This window comes from Gekko japonicus, unplaced genomic scaffold (genome assembly GCF_001447785.1).
Source record: "Gekko japonicus isolate JY-2015 unplaced genomic scaffold, Gekko_japonicus_V1.1 scaffold2339, whole genome shotgun sequence".
NCBI classification, from domain to species: Eukaryota; Metazoa; Chordata; class Lepidosauria; order Squamata; family Gekkonidae; genus Gekko; species Gekko japonicus.
The window spans coordinates 38,628-56,420 of record NW_015169855.1 but is presented as its reverse complement, the minus strand read 5'-3'; the positions used below and the strand labels follow the sequence as shown (position 1 = coordinate 56,420).

The 17,793-nt window shown below is 48.7% G+C and overlaps 1 protein-coding gene across 6 annotated transcripts in view; it reads right to left on the bottom strand.

Moving 5' to 3' along the window:
* Positions 1–17,793, bottom strand: part of ANXA7 (annexin A7) — a 50,458-nt gene that overhangs the window by 21,142 nt on the left and 11,523 nt on the right. For all 6 annotated transcript variants that reach the window (XM_015417380.1, XM_015417377.1, XM_015417379.1 and 3 more), the window contains 5 exons: positions 17,361–17,415; positions 13,886–14,105; positions 8,735–8,830; positions 3,448–3,491; positions 1,751–1,853 (listed from right to left, as the gene is read on the bottom strand). In XM_015417380.1, the coding sequence (XP_015272866.1) occupies positions 1,751–1,853; positions 3,448–3,491; positions 8,735–8,830; positions 13,886–14,105; positions 17,361–17,414 (517 nt within the window). In that variant the 5' untranslated portion in view covers position 17,415. The remainder of the gene's footprint in view (positions 1–1,750; positions 1,854–3,447; positions 3,492–8,734; positions 8,831–13,885; positions 14,106–17,360; positions 17,416–17,793) is intronic.

Here is a 17,793-nt window from a genome sequence, read left to right as displayed (position 1 = left end):
ACCTGCGTCACCGCATTCTGGACCAGTTGGAGTTTCCCGATCAGGCTCAAGGGTAGGCCAGCACAGAGCAAGTTACAGCAGGCCAATCTGGAGGTCACTGTTGCATGGATTACTGTGGACAGGTTGGGGAGAGGCAGGAAGGGGGCCAGTTGCCTCACCTGGCACAATTGGAAGAACGCCAGCTTGGCAACTTTTGTGATATGGGCCTCCACTGATAAGGAGGCATCCAGGACCACACCCAAACTCCTGACAGTCTGTGCCAGTGTTAACGGCACACTGTCGAGAGTGGGAAGCTAGAATCATAGAATCACAGAGACGGAAGGGTCCATACAGGCCATCTAGTTCAACCCCCTGCTCAGTGCAGGGTCAGCCTACAGTATCCCTGACAAGCGTTTGTCCAGATGCTGCTTAAAGACTGCCACCTCACCACCTCCCTAGGCAGCTGATTCCACTGTTCCACAACTCTTACTGTAAAAGCTTTTTCTTAATATCCAGCCAGTACCTTCCCGCCCTTAATTTAAACCCATTTTGGCAAGTCCTCTCCTCTGCTGCCAACAGGAACAGCTCCCTTCCCTCCTCTAAGTGGCAGCCCTACAAATACTTCAAGAGAGCAGTCATGCCCCTCCTTCTCCAGACTGAACATTCCCAAGAAGTCCCTCAGCCTTCCCTCGCAGGGCTTCTTGGTCTCCAGGCCCCCCATCATCCTCGTCGCTCTCCTCTGCACCCCCGCTCCATTCTGTCCCCCTCCTTTTTGAAGGGAGGCCTCCAGAACTGCACCCAATACTGCACTGTACAGTGGAACTATGACATCTTGTGATTTGGATGTCACGCCTCTGTTGATGCACCCCAAGACTGCATTAGCCTTTTTTGTCGCCGCATCACACTGGCTGCTCATATTTAACTTTCAGTCCACCCGCGCCCCAAGATCTTGGTGTCCCAACGCTGAGTCCCACCCAGCTACAGAACCGCCGTCTTAGTTGGATTCAGTCTCAGACAGCTCTTTTTCAGCCCTCCCACCATGGCTTCCAGCTCCTTGGCCAGATTTTGTGGGGCCAGGTGTCCCCGACCTTGGAGAAATGAGGTAAGCCACTTCATGACTACCCCACGAACTCCTATGTCGGCAGGCTGGTCAGTCAAAAGATGAAGGGAATGAAAGGGAAATTATTCTCTGTACATGACTGTCTTTGACAAATGTAATGATGTTGTATCCCCACCCCCATTTCCCCTTTTCTTTTCTGTACCCTCACTGTTTTTCTAAACATTTTTTTTTTAAAATACTGTTGGATATTTTGGGTTTTCCAAATATATATATAAAAACGTTTTCAACACTTTGGGCTGTGGCAAAAGATGTCAAACATGGGAGTAACATCTGGAGAATGCACAAAATGGGTTTCTACCTTGGTTGGGTGCCGTGGAGTGCATCAAATGGCCTTCTCCCGCATTTACTAATCCCCAACCTCCTTTACAGTTGCATCCGTCTCTAACTTCTCTGTCACCCAGTATTCCACAAAAAAATACACTATCTGAATGCTTGAACCCTAGCGGCAGTGCAGAAGTTGCAAACACGCCCCTGGAACTGCACTGCAGAATTTAATCAGACGATATACTCTTAAAGGAGGATATGCCAACATGCCTAATCTAGTAAAATTAAAGATACCCAATGAGATATAAGAAGAGGTAGAGAACAGTCTTGGGCTTCAGGAAATTCAAGCATGAATAAATGTAAGTCACATAACAGGAAGACTCTTACCGAAACCCTTCATAGCTTTGCGCAGAACTTCAGCATCTCTCCCTGCATCAAAATTGGCAGCTGGTCGAATTGTGCCTTGAAGATTTTGAACCACTGCTGCAGGCTAAGAATAAGAAATTTCTGCATTACTACACAAAATGTTTGTTTAATGATAACACAGATCTTGGGAGTCAGTCCTCCTGGCAGCCAGGCTGAGCCTTCACCACACATTCCCCACCACGCACTCATTCAATGTATTCATTTTATTTGTTTGAAATCGTCCTATTTTTCTCCAAATAAACATGACTCAAAGCACCCTATGCCAGATACTCTGTCAAAACATATTATAGTTCCAGTGCACCTGCTGGAACAATTTATGGCCAGAGTCCCCGAAGTGTAGAGAAAGCCTCCCAAAGAAGGTACAAGCAGGTCCTATAGGTTCCCAAAGTAATTAAAATATTTTAATCAGTTTGTTGGGGTTTTTATTGGGAGACAGGAGTCTTGAGAAGCAGTTAGTTGGATCGTATATTCTCTCATGACCTGTAGTAGCCTGAAAGACTGTGACGTAGGCCTGATGGGTGGAACCCGTTCCCCGCTATCGGTCCCTGGGCTATTGATCGTTAGTTCTGGCAAAGGTGTTCACCTCACCAGAAGCCATATCTTACCAATAAACCTGATCAAGGACTATTGTGTACAGAGTGGTCACTCCAGGACCTGACGCCTTTTTATAAAGACATATTTTTGGTTTCGTTTAGTACAATTTATTTTCCTGAGATGTTTCTCTTATTCTCTTCCCTACATGCTACAGGTGCTGCATAGTTTGTCAGAAAGTATTTTCAAGGGTTTCTAGTACTGTGCTAGAAGGATATGCTCTCGGAGGGTCAGTCTAGATTTATTTATTTATTTAATTAATTAATTTTCTTTATACCCCGCCCTCCCCGCGCGCAGGCTCAGGGCGGCTTACAGTATGAGGTGCATTACAGCACCATAATACACAATATGGCACACAGTGCGATAAAAACACAATAAAACATTTTAAAACACTTTAATACAATGGGCAAACGCCCAAGGATCCCGCGTGACAAACACCTCTCTCCATATTGCACCTGCAATTTCTTGAGTGGTGGTGGATTGTTACCAGGGTGCTCTCCCAGCACAGTTAGGCACCTTCTTCCCTTCCATAACAATTGGACTGCAAGGGACCAGCCCCTGGCAACAATTGGCATTACAGAAGACAATCAGCTGCCTTTTAGAAAGAGGAAATGGGATCCTCTTGTGTATTGCTGTGTTATTCCTATCCAGCTTGTTGTTTTGTTTTGTTTTTAAACAGACGAGACTCACCCACAGCTCAACCTGCCTTTTAGGGAGGGGAGAGGGGATTGTTGGAATTATCAGCAAACATGCGAAGCTTTTTAAAAAAGGTACAGCCCTGTGCCCTCCATGCTCCTCAAAGCAAACATTAAAACGGGGTGATCCTGAAGGTCACGTGAGAACATTGGGGGGGGGAGGGGCTTGAATGCACATCAGGTGCACACGGAAAACCATGGCAGAAACTGGATTCGCTTCGGCCGTCTGGAATCTCCGGTGCAAGGGCAATTTCATTGGGAAGCCACCCTGGTGTAGAAGCAGCCCTGTTTACTTTTCTGTTCATCAAAACAGTTCACATTCTTTCCCAATAAAAACAACAATATATTTAAATAGTAGTATAAATAACATACCTGAGGAGGTACTGGAGTATGTGTTTGACCACCAGGATACCCAGCTAAAGAAAAGAAGATAACATTAGGGCAATATTAGTTGCTGTAGATTTTCTTGGCTGTACGGCCGTGGTCTTGGCATTGTAGTACTTGACGTTTCGCCAGCAGCCTTGACTGGCATCCTCAGAGGTATAACACAGAAAGACGGAGTACTCTCTGTGTCAAGGTGAGAAGAAGAAAAAATGGTAGGCAGGTAATCTACTCAGGAAGGTGGGGTAGGGCTGAGTCATTCTCTTGTAGGAGTTCCCCAGGCTGTGAACATGCTAATGGAGGAGCTTTCCTGAGGAGGTTCTTTTGCATATGGGCTGGCTGTTGAAATTCTAATCTTATCTGTAGTGCTATTGTAAGATGTAGAGCATAGCCTAATTCAAACAGGACACAGTATCTTATTTCAAGACACTGAAATGCTGGACAACACATCCAGTTACCATGTCAGATTACACAGGGAAGCCATTGAAGTTCATAAACATAAACACAATTTCAACAGGAAAGAAGAGAGTTTAACAATAAATTGGGCATGGTTTCCAGTCCTGAAAAACATGCACTACAGATAAGATTAGAATTTCAACAGCCAATCCACATGCAGAAGAACCTCCTCAGGAAAACTCCTCCATTAGCATGTCACAGCCTGGGAAACTCAGCCCTACCCCCACCTTCCTGAGTAGATATAAATTACCTGCCTACCATTTCTTCTTCTTCTCACCTTGACACAGAGAGGACTCCGTCTTTCCGTGAAAGCCTTTGAAAACATATTAGGGCAATACGTTCAATAGCTCTTTTTATAGGGTCTGCCATCAATTCAAGATAATTCTTGAACTACAACTACAAATTTCCCTCCTGAGTAACTCCCTACAGTGGTGTTCAAAGCATGCAACACTTGTGAAGGGACATAAGAACATAAGCATAGACATGTGGTGGCCCACCGAGCCCCACGTCCTGTTTCCAACAGTGGCCAGTCACAAAAGCCAACAGGCAGGGCCCACAGACCACACCCCTTGCTTGATGGGTGCATCCCAGTCTCTGGCAACCAGAGGCCTTTTGCCTCCGAATCCAGAAACCCCACTTGGCTACTGTGACTTTGTGTTAACTACTGTGATGTTTTAAAAATCAGAGGGCTGGATCAAAGAGCATCTCTAAGCTAGGGACCTTCAGGGAAAAGGCCGCCCCCACCTAGGACCAGGAAGAAGAGGATGAGGAAGAAGAAGACCAAGTCCTATGGAGACAAAGTCCTACGAGGAAAGGTCGAAGGAGCTGGGTGTGTTTAGCCTGGAGAGGAGATGACGGAGAGGTGATATGATCACCATCTTCAAGGACTTGGACGGCTGTCATGCAGAGGATGGTACAGAGTTGTTTTCTGTCATGCAGAGGATGGTACAGAGGTGTGGCCCAGAAGGTCGGACCAGAACCAGTGGGTTGAAATTAAATCAGAAGAGTTTTCGGCTAAACATTAGGAAGAACGTCCTGACAGAGCGGTTAATCCGTGGAACAGGCTTCCTCTTTGGAGGTTTTCAAACAGAGGCTAGATGGCCATCTGTCAGCAATGCAGATTCTGTGAATTTAGGCAGATCATGAGAGGGAGGGCAGGAAGGGTTGCCTCAGGGCTTAGTTCTTGTAGCCCTTTCTTTATACGCCCAGGAAATGCTGATCACCACTTTGGGGTCAGGAAGGAATTCTTCTCCAGGACAGTGGATTTGGGGGGGGGGGGATTGGCATCTTCTGGACGTGGAACAGCAGTCACAGCGGGTGGGGTTAGGGTTAGGGGGCTGTACTAGATGACCCTGGAGGTCCCTTCCAACTCAACGATTTGAGGAGGAGGAGGAGGAGGAGATTGGATTTATATCCTGCCCTTCACTAGCCGAAGGAGTCCCAGAATGGTTTACAATCTCCTTTCCTTCCCCCTCCCCACAACAGACACCCTGTGAGGTAGATGGGGCTGAGAGAGCTCTCTCGAGGACTGCCCTTGAGAGAACAGCTCTGAGAGAACTTGTGACTGACCCAAGGTCACACCAGCAGCTGCATGTGGAGGCGTCGGGAATCAAACCCGGTTCTCCCAGATTAGAGTCTGCGCTCCTAACCACTACACCAAAGTGGCTCTTCCTAAACACGACACCAAACTACTTATGAATCCTGGGAACCACAGGAGGCACACACGTGGCCTCTGTATCCATTCTGGGGATCTTTCTTGGTTGAGATGGACCACTGACATTCTTCTAAGAATAAGTCGCAATGCAGGCTTGACACTAGCAGCCTTCGAAGCACACAGTTCGGTGCCCAGGGGCACGCCATGACTTCACAAGCTCTCTTCAATTCCCTTCCCTCCTTACCCATGTCAGTTCCCCTCTTAGCTAATGTTAACTAAGGCACAGTGTTAAACCAGCACTGGTGCTTGCCTGGTGAATGGAAGCTGTTTTCTTTCTATCCATGTTTTCACACTGTCGTTTACAAGCTAAATAGAGAAGCAATGAAGTTTTCTCCAGCAGTGTTCCCAGTAAGCTGTGCTTACCCCGGGACATGGATTTCTATTTTGGCACAGAAACAGCAATGCAGGGGTGAGGCAGAAAAGGACAGGGCTCCTTTAAATAGAGACCCGAGAAGAAAAAGCAAAACTGCCTTTAGCAGGAGCATCTCTAGAGAGTGATGGTGGGGGGAGGATTCTACCCGGCGGTGGCCTGTGCCCCCTCCCAGCCGCCCTCCTTCCTGCAGCGGCACAAAACCTGAGCCCAGGATCAGGGCGGGGGCAGGGGAGTGGGGTCCGGAGGGAGAAAAGGGCTTTGGCCAGGCTGCCCAGCCACCCTCCTTCCAGGGCTCGTGGAATGGCTTGGAGGACTCTGCACTTAACTGTGGCTCTGAGGCCTGGAAACTTGCTGGTCGAGCCGTGGGTGCTGCATGCGGCAGTGCGGAGGAGTCCTTCGGGGGTGGGAAGCCGGGAGTGCAGCAGGGAGGCGGTCGCCCACCCCCACCCCCCTTTGCCTCTGGGAGGCCAGGGGGAGAGGGCCAGCCGGGCCAGGGGGGAGGGGTGCGGAGGGCCAACATGGCTCCAGGGAGGGGGCTGTTATGTATGCGGGCCGCCACAAGGGGTCTGCGGAACAGGCCAGAGCTTGGATCCGAGAACAATGGAAACTGCGGATCCTGGATCCCCCAGCCCCAACCAATAGCCACTTTGGCGGGACATTCAAACCCTCCAATGGGAATGGGGGGTTGCTGGGTGGATATGTATATAGTTGGTCCTGTCGGGCCGGTAGAGTAGTCTTTTTCTGTGTTAAGTACAATAAACGTGTGCTAAAGCATGTCGTCGTCTGAGTCCTCCATGTGGCGAACCCAGTACTTTTCAGGGGCAACCCTCACGCAGCCCACAGGGAGGGAGGGCCTGGGGTAAGCTGACCACCGGGGGGGGGAAGAACCAAAAAAACCCCACCCTCCCCTTTTTTCCTCCCCGGGCTCCATGCATGCGGCGCAGCAGAGGTCGTGGGAGCGGGAGGCAGGGAGGGTGGCAAGGAAGCGATCGCCCGGGCACCCCCCTCCCTCCCTCTACTTCTTTGGGAGGCTGGTTGCGGTGACCACGGGGGAGGCTGGAGCCTGCTGCGGGGCAAGGGGTCCCTGTGGGGGGGGGGATCCCCAGCGTGGCTGCAGCATTCGGTTAGTTGCGCGAGCAGGGCGTTGCCAGGGGAAGCAGGAAGCCAGGGCCTTCGGTCTCGCCTCCTCTGAACAACTAGCCCAGTTCTGCCACTCACCCCTGGACCTCCACCCGTGAGAGGCCCCCCCCCCCCGCAGCCCCCCCCCAGCAGGCAGCCCTCCGACAGCAGTGGCGGAGGGAGGGACAAGAGGCCAAAGGAGGAGAAGGGGGGGTTGGGTGGGGAAGTAGGAAGCTTTCAGGAGGGTACTCAAAAGGAGTCTCTCTCTGCAGTGGGAGCGGAGAGTCAACAACAAAACTCACTCTCCGGTTTCTCGTAAGGGAAGAAGCCACTTTTGGATCCAACCTATAATTTAATTCTCTATAAATACCGCATTCTGCTAAGTGGCTGTTAAGAAGGATGGTGAAATTTTGCCAGCTGTAATCCCATTTTACACGGAACCATTTCTTCTTGGGGTTTCAGACTGTTGCCTTTCCTTATTTTGTGAGGTTTGATTATATCTGAGCCCGGACCACTCGCATCTCTCACTCCACCCCCCCCGGCCCGCCTGATTGTGACTGGAGCCAGTTTGGTGTAGTGGTTAAGTGCACGGACTCTAATCTGGGAGAACCGGGTTTGATTCCCCACTCCTCCACTTGCAGCCCGCTGGGTGACCTTGGGTAACCACAAGTTCTCTCAGAGCTGTTCTTTCAAGGGCAGCTCTCAAGAGAGCTCTCTCAGCCCCGCCTACCTCACAGAGTGTCTGTTGTGGGGAGGGGAAGGGAAAGGAGTTTGTCAGCCGCTCTGAGACACCTTTGGGTAGTGAAGGGTGGGGTATAAATCCAATCTCTTCTTTAGCTACGGTCAGTGGAAAGGCCTCTGATTTGCGTTTCGAAGGCCTCTGGTTTGATCCCTGGCCATGCTCAGTGGAAACATCTACACATAATGACCTGGGTGGCAAAGCAGCCCGCTGGGCTTTTCTGTTTGGTTGTTACGTTTCTTTCACGGGGTGCATATTTTTCTTCAAGATGCCTGCATCCCTCCCATGCTGCCATTTCCTCCAGAGGGAGCAATCACTGTCATCTGCTGATCAGTTGTAATTCTTGGAGAACTCCAGGCTTATGTTTTACCAGATGTGCTCCATCTCAAGCTCAAGCCTCACTTGTCACTTGGTGTGGTCTACCTTGCACTTGGACTCTGTGGCCTCAGGGGTTAACTGCTTTCTAAGAGGAACTTGGTCCTCTGTGTTTGTCTACATGCTGTTTATCTTTCTGGCTAGAGTGTCAGCTTATGAGGCCCTGGGGAAGGTATGATCTCAGCGCCCACCCTGACCTTGGGTTAGGGTTAGTGGCAGGTGCGGGGGTGGTGGCCTTTACGGAAACTTTGGCTCTTTGGCGGGCTGGGTGAGAATACGGATCGGGTATTGTGGCTCGGGGGGATGTCTCGTATGTAGTCTAGGGTCGGTCCTGGCACCCGGGTGTCAGTTCTGACACAGAATCTGTCCATACTTGGAATCTCTCCACTTCTCAATAAACAAATCTTGCTGATAGAAGAGTGTGGTGAGAGTGACTGCATCCGAGACCTGACACTCCACCCCTGGAAGAATTGCCATAATGGACGAGAATATCTGCGCGTACCTGGTATTTGCGCTGGTCCACCTCCTCCATAAGTTTGTGATAGGGGCTGTGGGTAGCCAAAGCTGGAACCATTAGAGGGCGCCCCAAACCCAGAACCTGGGACAAAAAGAAGATATATATGATGCCACCGTAGCCAAAAGAAACACAAACTGTAAAAACTCATTGTGTTACACTTTGAATTACCTTATTTATTTACTTCGTTTCTACCTGGCCTTCCTCCCCAGTGGGGTACCCAGAGCCGCTTCCGTCACTCTCCTGTCTTCCCTTTTGTCGTCACAATAACCTTCCATGGCATGCACGAGTGGGGGACCTGAAACTGGGCCCCCCCGATCTAACCTGCTCCACCACGCCGGCTCTCTTCCCTTCCTGGTTTACAGTGCCCTCGTGCAACACTTTAATCATCTAAAGTTCACTTTACTCATCTAAAAGGTTTCGTCCATATGCAGCTACATTCATTCAAAGTCCAGGTCTGCCTCACAGGTTTAAGTTAAAACGGCAGGACTGCAGGGAGAGCCCAAACCCATAAAGCTTAATCACGAGATACAGAAATCTTTGCATGGGCAAGAACTGATCCCATTCCCCCAACATCTCTGCTGCTGCTTCCACGCACACCAGCCCCGATTCTCACCCTCAGCAGCCAGCAAGTCTTCCTTCAGGTGCCCCGGCCATTAGAAGCTAAACGGGTGGCAAGCCCAGAAAGGACCTTCTTGGTTGTGGCACCTAAACGATGGAACCGTCTCCCCAGGGACACGCGGGCCCTCTCTCCTCCCATCACTGTCCCCTGCCAGTAGGTGGAGACTTTTTGTTGCATTTTATCGGCCCTCCTCCCTGGTTGCATTTGTTTTTATATCTTTGTATTGCATTGTTAAATATTTACATATATATTTTAAAACACTGTTCTAATGTTCAAAGTGCCTTGATGTTCGCTGCCTTGGGGCCCTACTAGAGGGGAAGGGTGGCACACAGATGTTTTAAATTAACTAATTAAGAAACACATGTGATCTTACTCCACCAATCTCCCTATCATTCCATATCATCACAAAAAAACTGACGATTTCAATAAATTTATTCAGTGGAGTTTCTAAGACTTCAACAGCTATGATTTAGTTTAGAGATACCGGCCAACTCCCATTCTTTCCCGAGGGAACCACTAGTTGTTTCCAACATGTTGCAACAGACTGCTTTGCGGCAGTAAATAAACTGAACATGAATTAACATTAATTTAAACATTAAATTAGGAAATACACATGACTTTATTCCACCCTATCATTCCATACGATCACAAAAACAGGCCCCATGGGCACGTTAAAGTCTGCCGGCTTAGAAATCAAGGCTGAAATTTGACATCAAATTCTACTAGGCATTTGTATCATAGAACCATGGAATCACAGAGCTGGTACCCCCAGCTCAGCACAGGACCAGCCTCGAGCATCCCTGACCAGTGTTTGTCCAGACGCTGTTTCAAGACTGCCAGGGAGGGGGAGCTCACCACCTCCCGAGGCAGCTGATTTCACTGTTCCACAACTCTGACTGTAAAAAAGATTTTCCCTAATATCCAGCCGGTACCTTCCCACCCTTAATTTAAACCCATTCTTGCGAGTCCCTCATCCTCTGCTGCCAAAAGGAACAGCTCCCTGCCCTCCTCCTCCAAGTGACAGCCCTTCAAATGCTTCAAGAGAGCAATCATGTCCCCCCTTGACCTCCTCTTCTCCAGACTGAACATTCCCACGTCCCTAAGCCTTTCCTCGTAGGGCTGCTTGGTCTCCAGGCCCCCCAAATCATCCTCCTCTGCACCCATTCTGCCCACCTCCTTTTTGAAGGGAGGCCTCCAGAACTGCACCCAATACTGCACTGTACAGCGGAACTATGACATCTTGTGATTTGGATGTTATGCCTCTGTTGATGCACCCCAAGATCACATTAGCTTTTTTAGCTGCCGCATCACACTGGCTGCTCATCTTTAACTTTTGTTCCACCCTCACCCCAAGACCTTGTTCACACACACTGCTACTCAGATACCCATCCAGTAGGCACGTTCCTCATTTTTGTTACCCAGATGTAGAACTCGGCACTTATCCTTGTTAAATGGCATCACATCTGCCCACTTTTCCAGTGTGTTCAGACCTCAATTAATTCTATCTTCTGCCGTGTTTGCTGCTTCTCCCAATTTGGTGTAATTTGCGGATTTAATGAGTAGCCGTTTCATACCCTCATCCAGATCATTTATAAAAATATTGAAAAGTACTGGGCCAAGGAACAGAGCCCTGTGGCACCCTACTGGGTACCTCCCTCTATTCAGATGAAATGCCACTGGCAAGTATTCTCTGAGTGCAGTTCTCCAACCAGTTCCCTATCCACCTAACTACCCTAGAGTCCAGTCCACAGTCCTCTAGTTTACCCATCAGAACATCATGGGGAACCCTGTCAAAAGCTTTGCTGAAATCCAGGTCAACAACATCAACAGCATCCAGTAAGCTCGTCACTCGATCAAAGAAGGAAACGAGGTTGGTCTGACAGGACCTGTTGAGGACAAATCTGTGCTGACTTCCCCGGATCACCAAGTTGTCCTTTAGATGCTTGCAGATCGATACCTTTAAAATCTGCTCCAGTCTCTTCCCTGGGACAGAGGTCAGACTGACTGGCCTGTAGTTTCCTGGGTCATCCCTCCTCCCCTTTTTTTGAAAATTGGGAAAATATCTGCCCTCCTCCAGTCTTGTGGGACGTCTCCCATCCTTCAACAGGTCTGGAAGATCATAGAATGTGAGAGTTGGAAGGGACCTTGCAGGTCATCTAGTCCAACCCCCTGCACTCTGCAGGAGCAGAGCTGAACGAGAGCCTTACATACCTACAACATACCCAAAAGAGGGTCGCCCAGCCTCCACTTGAAAACGTCCAGTGAAGGAGCACCCACCACCTCCCGAGGCAGACTGTTCCACTGCTCAACCACTCTGACAGTTAGGAAGTTCCTCTTGATATTTAGCCGGTAACGACTCCCTTGTAATTTCCACCCATTAGACCTAGTCTTACAATCCGGAACAAGAGAGAATAGATCCGCTCCATCTTCTACATGACAGCCCTTCAGATACTTGAAGACTGCAATCATGTTCCCTCTAAGCCTTCTCTTTCCCAGGCTAAACAGATCCAACTCTCTTAGCCTTTCCTCGTAAGACTTGGATTCCAACCCTCTTACCATCCTGGTTGCCCTCTTCTGGACACGCTCAAGCTTGTCAACATCCTTCCTAAAACGTGGTGCCCAAAACTGGACACAGGACTCCAGGTGAGGCCTGACCATAGCAGAATAGAGCGGGACTACCACCTCCCTTGATCTGGACGCAGTGCTTCTGTTACTGCATCCTAAGATTGCATTAGCTTTCTTCGCAGTCACATCGCACTGCAGGCTCATGTTTAGCTTGTGATCAACCAGAACACCTAGATCCTTTTCACATGTGCTGCTGTCAAGCCAAGTCCCTCCCATTCTATATCTGTGCCTGTGATTTTTTTGTACCTATGTGTAGGACTTTGCACTTCTCTCTATTGAAATTCATTTTATTTGTCTCAGCCCACTGCTCCAGCCTATCTAGATCATTTTGAATCCTGACTCTGTCTTCTTCAGAATTAGCCATCCCACCCAGCTTCGTGTCATCTGCAAATTTGATAAGCATCCCCTCTATGTCTTCCTCCAGGTCATTTATAAAAACACTGAACAATACCGGGCCCAGGACCGAGCCCTGTGGCACTCCACTCGAGACTTCCCTCCACGTAGATGCAGAGCCATTTACGAACACTCGTTGGGTACGATTTTTCAACCAACCATGAATCCATCCAACGGTTGCATCGTCCAGCCCACATTAACCAGCTTATCCTCAAGGATATCATGAGAGACTTTGTCAAATGCTTTACTGAAATCTAGGTACACTATACCCACAGCAAGATGATGGACAAAGGCTCTGCAAGGTTTCTAGAAAGTTCTTTGAGCACTCTTGGGCGTGTACCATCTAGCCTGAGGGATTTGTACTTCTTCACTGCAGCCAGGTGCTTCCCAACTACCTCTCTGTCCATGTCAACCAGCAGCCTGGACCTACTGCTATCTCTAGATGAGCCTGTTCTTCAGGGGGGGAAAACAGAGGCAAAATAGGCATTAAGCCTTTTTGCTTTCTCTATGTCCTCAGTCGGAGTTTCTCCATTTCCACCCAACGGTGGGCCCCTCACCTCTTTTATCTTGCGTTCGCTCCTCACATATCTAAAGATTTTCTTGTAGTGAGCCTCCCTGGCCAGCTGTAGCTCACTGTGAGCTTTGGCCTCTCTGATGGCTGGCCTACAGTGCCTAGCAACCCACAGATCCTCTTCTTTGGAGGTATGTCCTTGCCTCCATTTCTTGAACATTTCCTTTTTCTCCCTTAGCACATCACGCAGTCGTCTGTCCATCCACACTGGCTTCTGGGATCCACTACCCTGTCTCCTTCCTGTTGGAACAGCGAGGGCTTGAGCTTGCAAGAGCTCTTGTTTTAGGGGAGCCCGCCCTTCACTCGCTCCTTTCCCTTCCAGCAGTCTGGCCCATGGAATGGTTCTCATCATGCCTCTGGGTTTATTAAAGTCTGCCCTGCTGAAATTTAACATACACGTGTGGCTACGAACTTCCTTGGTCCTTCCTTGGTATCAAATGCAGTGACCCAAAAACATGCAATGCATCAGCCTGGGACAGAAGAATAATCACCTAAGAGAATCTGGAATATGACATACAAGCGGGGACCCGCAAGGACCTCCCCCCCTCCCCCACGGTTTCCTCTTTCCTTTTGCCGGAAGCCCCCACAGCCTTTTCCCTGCCTCCTCCTCTCCTTCTAGGGGCCTGGAGATCTCCTGGGATCACAACAGATGGCCCAACTCCAGAGGCCAGGTCCCCCTTCGAGTTGCCTGCTCCAGGTTGGGAGACTGCTGGATATTTGAGGTGAAGAGCCTTGGGAGGAAAGTGACCTCAACAGGGTATAATGCTAGAGCCCAGCCCCACTCCAGGGGAACGGACCTTGGTCATCTGGAGAGCAGCTGCAGTCCCTAAATCTAACGACATTAACAGCACGGCCACATTTCCTTCTTTTTTACCACCAGATATATATGCTCAATCACAACAGAGCAACACATTGTTTTGCACAGTACCTGCAGGGTAAGTTGGCATCCCACCAGGCTGAGGAGCTCCAGGGTAGCCACCGGGTGCGGGTGGATATCCACCAGGTGCAGGATAACCAGCGGCCCCTGGGAATCCACCTGCTGGTGGAGCAGCAGGGTATCCACCACCTCCCATAGGCGGGAAACCTCCAGGTACGGTGGGGTAAGGATACTGCCCGGCAGGTGGGAAACCGGATTCTTGCCCTGTAGGCTAAACACAGCAGTAGATACAGAGTTAGCAAAAGAGATCTCAGGTTAAACTCCCACACCCCATAAACTCCCTTGCATGCATCTTTAATCGTTTAATAAAAGATTCAGGTGGGATAGCAGAGCAAAGTCTGAGTCCAGTGGAGGCACCTTTAAGGCCAACAAAGTTTTATTCACAGCATAAGCTTTCATGGGCAAAGCACACTTCCTCAGGTACAGTGGAACCAAACCCCCTGAACCATTACTTATGATGGGGGTGGGGTGGGCTTTAAGAACATAAGAGAGGTGCCAATGTTGGATCAGGCCAATGGCCCATCCCGTCCAACACTCTGGGTCACACAGTGGCCAAAAACACCAGGGGCCATCAGGAGGTCCAGCAGTGGGGCCAGGAAGAGCCATTTAGAGTCAAGATGCATAAGTACTGGGTGGTTATATCTGAGATAGGATTCACAGATCTTTCTGACATCCCATCTCAGCTATAATCACCCAGTACTTATGAATCTTGACCTTAAATGGTCCTTCGTGACAACAACCTCCACTCCTTGTAAGTAATGGTTGAGGGAGTTCTGTTCCACTGTATCTGAGGAAGTGTGCCTTGCACACGAAAGTTTATACCGTGAATACAACTTTGTTGGTCTTAAAGGTGCCTGACTGGACTCAAACTTTGTTCATTTAATCTTGACCTTAAATGGTCCTTCGTGACAACAACCTCCACTCCTTGTAAGTAATGGTTGAGGGAGTTCTGTTCCACTGTATCTGAGGAAGTGTGCCTTGCACACGAAAGTTTATACCGTGAATACAACTTTGTTGGTCTTAAAGGTGCCTGACTGGACTCAAACTTTGTTCATTTAATAAAACAATAACAAGTTTTGGCAATGAAGACCTTCAACTAAGCAAATGCACTGAAAGAAAACATTGAAAATCTCATTTCCTTTCCCGAAGTTGGGTAAAGGTTAAATAAATAAAATCCAAGTCCTGTAACTAGTATGTTTGGGTTACTGGTTGCAAATCTGATCCAAACAGTTCATGCCATAAACGCAGAATAAGGTTTGATATAAGCAAATTCAGTATTCAGTTGGAGGAGCACTTCGAATAGAGAGTGCACACGTGACATAAAAAATTCCTGCGGGCTACACAAGACACACCATCTGGCAGCTGTTCCGTACCACTTGATGAAAAGTACAAAAAACTGCATTGATGCAAAGAGCAAAGTCAGTTGGAAGCAGAGATATTTACAGTGTAATCCTACAGAGCATTACTCCAGATTACTCCCAAGGCGGGATACAAATCGAAGGTAAATAAATTTTAAAAAACAGGATCCAAACCTACTATTCCGCTGGCGTCATGGCCATCCTGCTGGTGGGGTAGCACTCCCATGGGTGGAGGAGAGGAGGGAGATTTTCAATGATTCCCCTCCTCCACTGAAACCTATGTCTATATCTTTGGATTTTCCCGCCAGAACCTCAGTTCTGACACGTTACTGTTCTAACCTGGATCAGGCTGATATCTCAGTAAACAAATCACTACCAAAGAGAGTGTTGTTGGGAGTCTCCTGACCAGGAGTCTGACAATGGTGCAGGAGAAACAGAGGCAGGGAAATCCCAGCATTACAATATTTTATGTTTTTCATTAATACCCCATTTTTCTCCCAAACTGGGATCCAAAGCAGCTTACAACATCCTTGGCTTCTCCATTTCATCTGCACAAAACCCCTGGGAGGTAGGTTAAAGGCTGATAGTGTGTGACCGGTCCAAGATCACCCAGCCAGAGACTATGGCAGAGGAGGGATTCGACACCCTCGGGCACTGCCTCAGGCGCACTCAGGATGAACAGCAGAACAGGGTCACCTTGGAGTAACTGTCCCCACAGCCAGGCAGGAAACACTGATGGCCTTGTTCAGAGCACTAAGACATTTCAGCCGTTTGTAAGGAAATGCTGCTATTATTATTGTTGTTGTTGTTGTTAATTTCCATTTATGTAAAATGCCATTTTAAAGTGAGACTGGATATTTTATTTATTTATTTATTTTAAATACTGTGCCAAATAGGGTCGTCCCCAAGGCAACGGACATCAAAAGACCAAAAGTATTTCAACACTAAAACAGCATTTTAAAATAAAGTATATATAAAATAAACAATTCAACAAAAACAGATCCACACACAACTTCGCTAAGAACACAACCAGGTAGGAGGGCCAATAACAGTACTGGGCCTGGTACTGTTTAATTTATTCATAAATGAACTGGAACGAGGGGTGAGTCGTGTAGTGGCCACGTTCGCAGAGGACACCAAATGAGTCAGGGTGGTGAAAACCAAGGCTAACGGTGAAGCGCTCCAAGAGGGTCACCACAAACTGGGTGAGCGGGTGACAAGGTGGCAGAGGAAGTTCAGTGCTGGTAAGCGTCAGGTGATGCTCACTGGAGCAAAAAGAATCCCAACTTCAAGGATAAGCTAATGGGGGGGAGGGGTCTGAGCTGGCCGAGACGGAAAGGGGGAAAGTTTGCAAGACTTGAGCAAGGCTGCCGTTAGTTAGCTGTCAGGTCACAACGGACATGGCCATCCTGTAGGGTTTCCAGGAGCGGTCTGCCCTTGCCTCCCTCTGCGTAGCAACCCTGGACCTCCTTAGGGCTGTCCCACCCAAATACTAGCCAGGGCTGACCCTGCTGAACTTCCAAGATCTGAGGAGACTATCCTGGGCCAAGCGCACGGCGTCCTTAGACCGTAATGCAATGCACTGCAAAGACAGAATGTCAGAGTGCACACGGCTGCTTCATTCAAACAACTGAACTGTCATCCACGAATTGATATTTTCTGCTCACTGGTGTTTAAGCATAAGGGCAAAAGATAACACACACAATAAACAGTGAAATACACTGCAGCTATAGTCCATTTATCAAAGCACCCTCTTGAACAATTCCATTTGACTGCATCGCACGAGAAGACTGCAGGTCATTGTTTCAGTCCAAAACCTCTTTGATCACATCCCACACAACTCATCAGGAAGCACAGAGGACCAGGCCAGCCATCATCCACACAGGCGCTCACTGAGGACCACTTATGTAGCTACTGCATTTATAGCCTGCCTTTCTCAATGAGGCTCAAGGCAGATCATGGAACCAGAAGCCAATGCAATAAAACTAGTATCATACAAACAACAAGCAATACAATGAAAACCATGTAATACTCAATGGTCACACTACAGTGTGACACAGAGACCTAACCCAGGAAGTAGCTTAAATGAGAAGTCAGTTAATACTTACAGGATAACCAGGAAAAGCCGGGTAGCCGGAGGGAGGATATCCTGGGTATGACATTCTGTAAGAGAGGAGTAACACCCGTGAGAATTTCTGCTGAGCATCAGCCACTCCCTCAAGCAGATGCTCTCAAGGACATGCAACAACGCAACACAAGGAGAAAGTAGATACGGGGACGCTGGGAAAGTTGGTCAGTTGCCCTATCAGCCAACTACCCCTACACTGGATTTATCCTATCTCTCCCTTATTATAATTGAGTAGTGGGCACCAAAATTCTAAAATTGGCCCCTTTAGTGTTAGGCCGGAAGAACTGCCACTCAGAAGACACTGGCTGGGTTGACTGGCTGCTTTGTGCAGTCCCGCCCAGCGTTCCAAGGTCATTTGCATATGGAAGCTGATTGGACTTCACTCCATTCCACACCTCAAACTCACCCCCCCC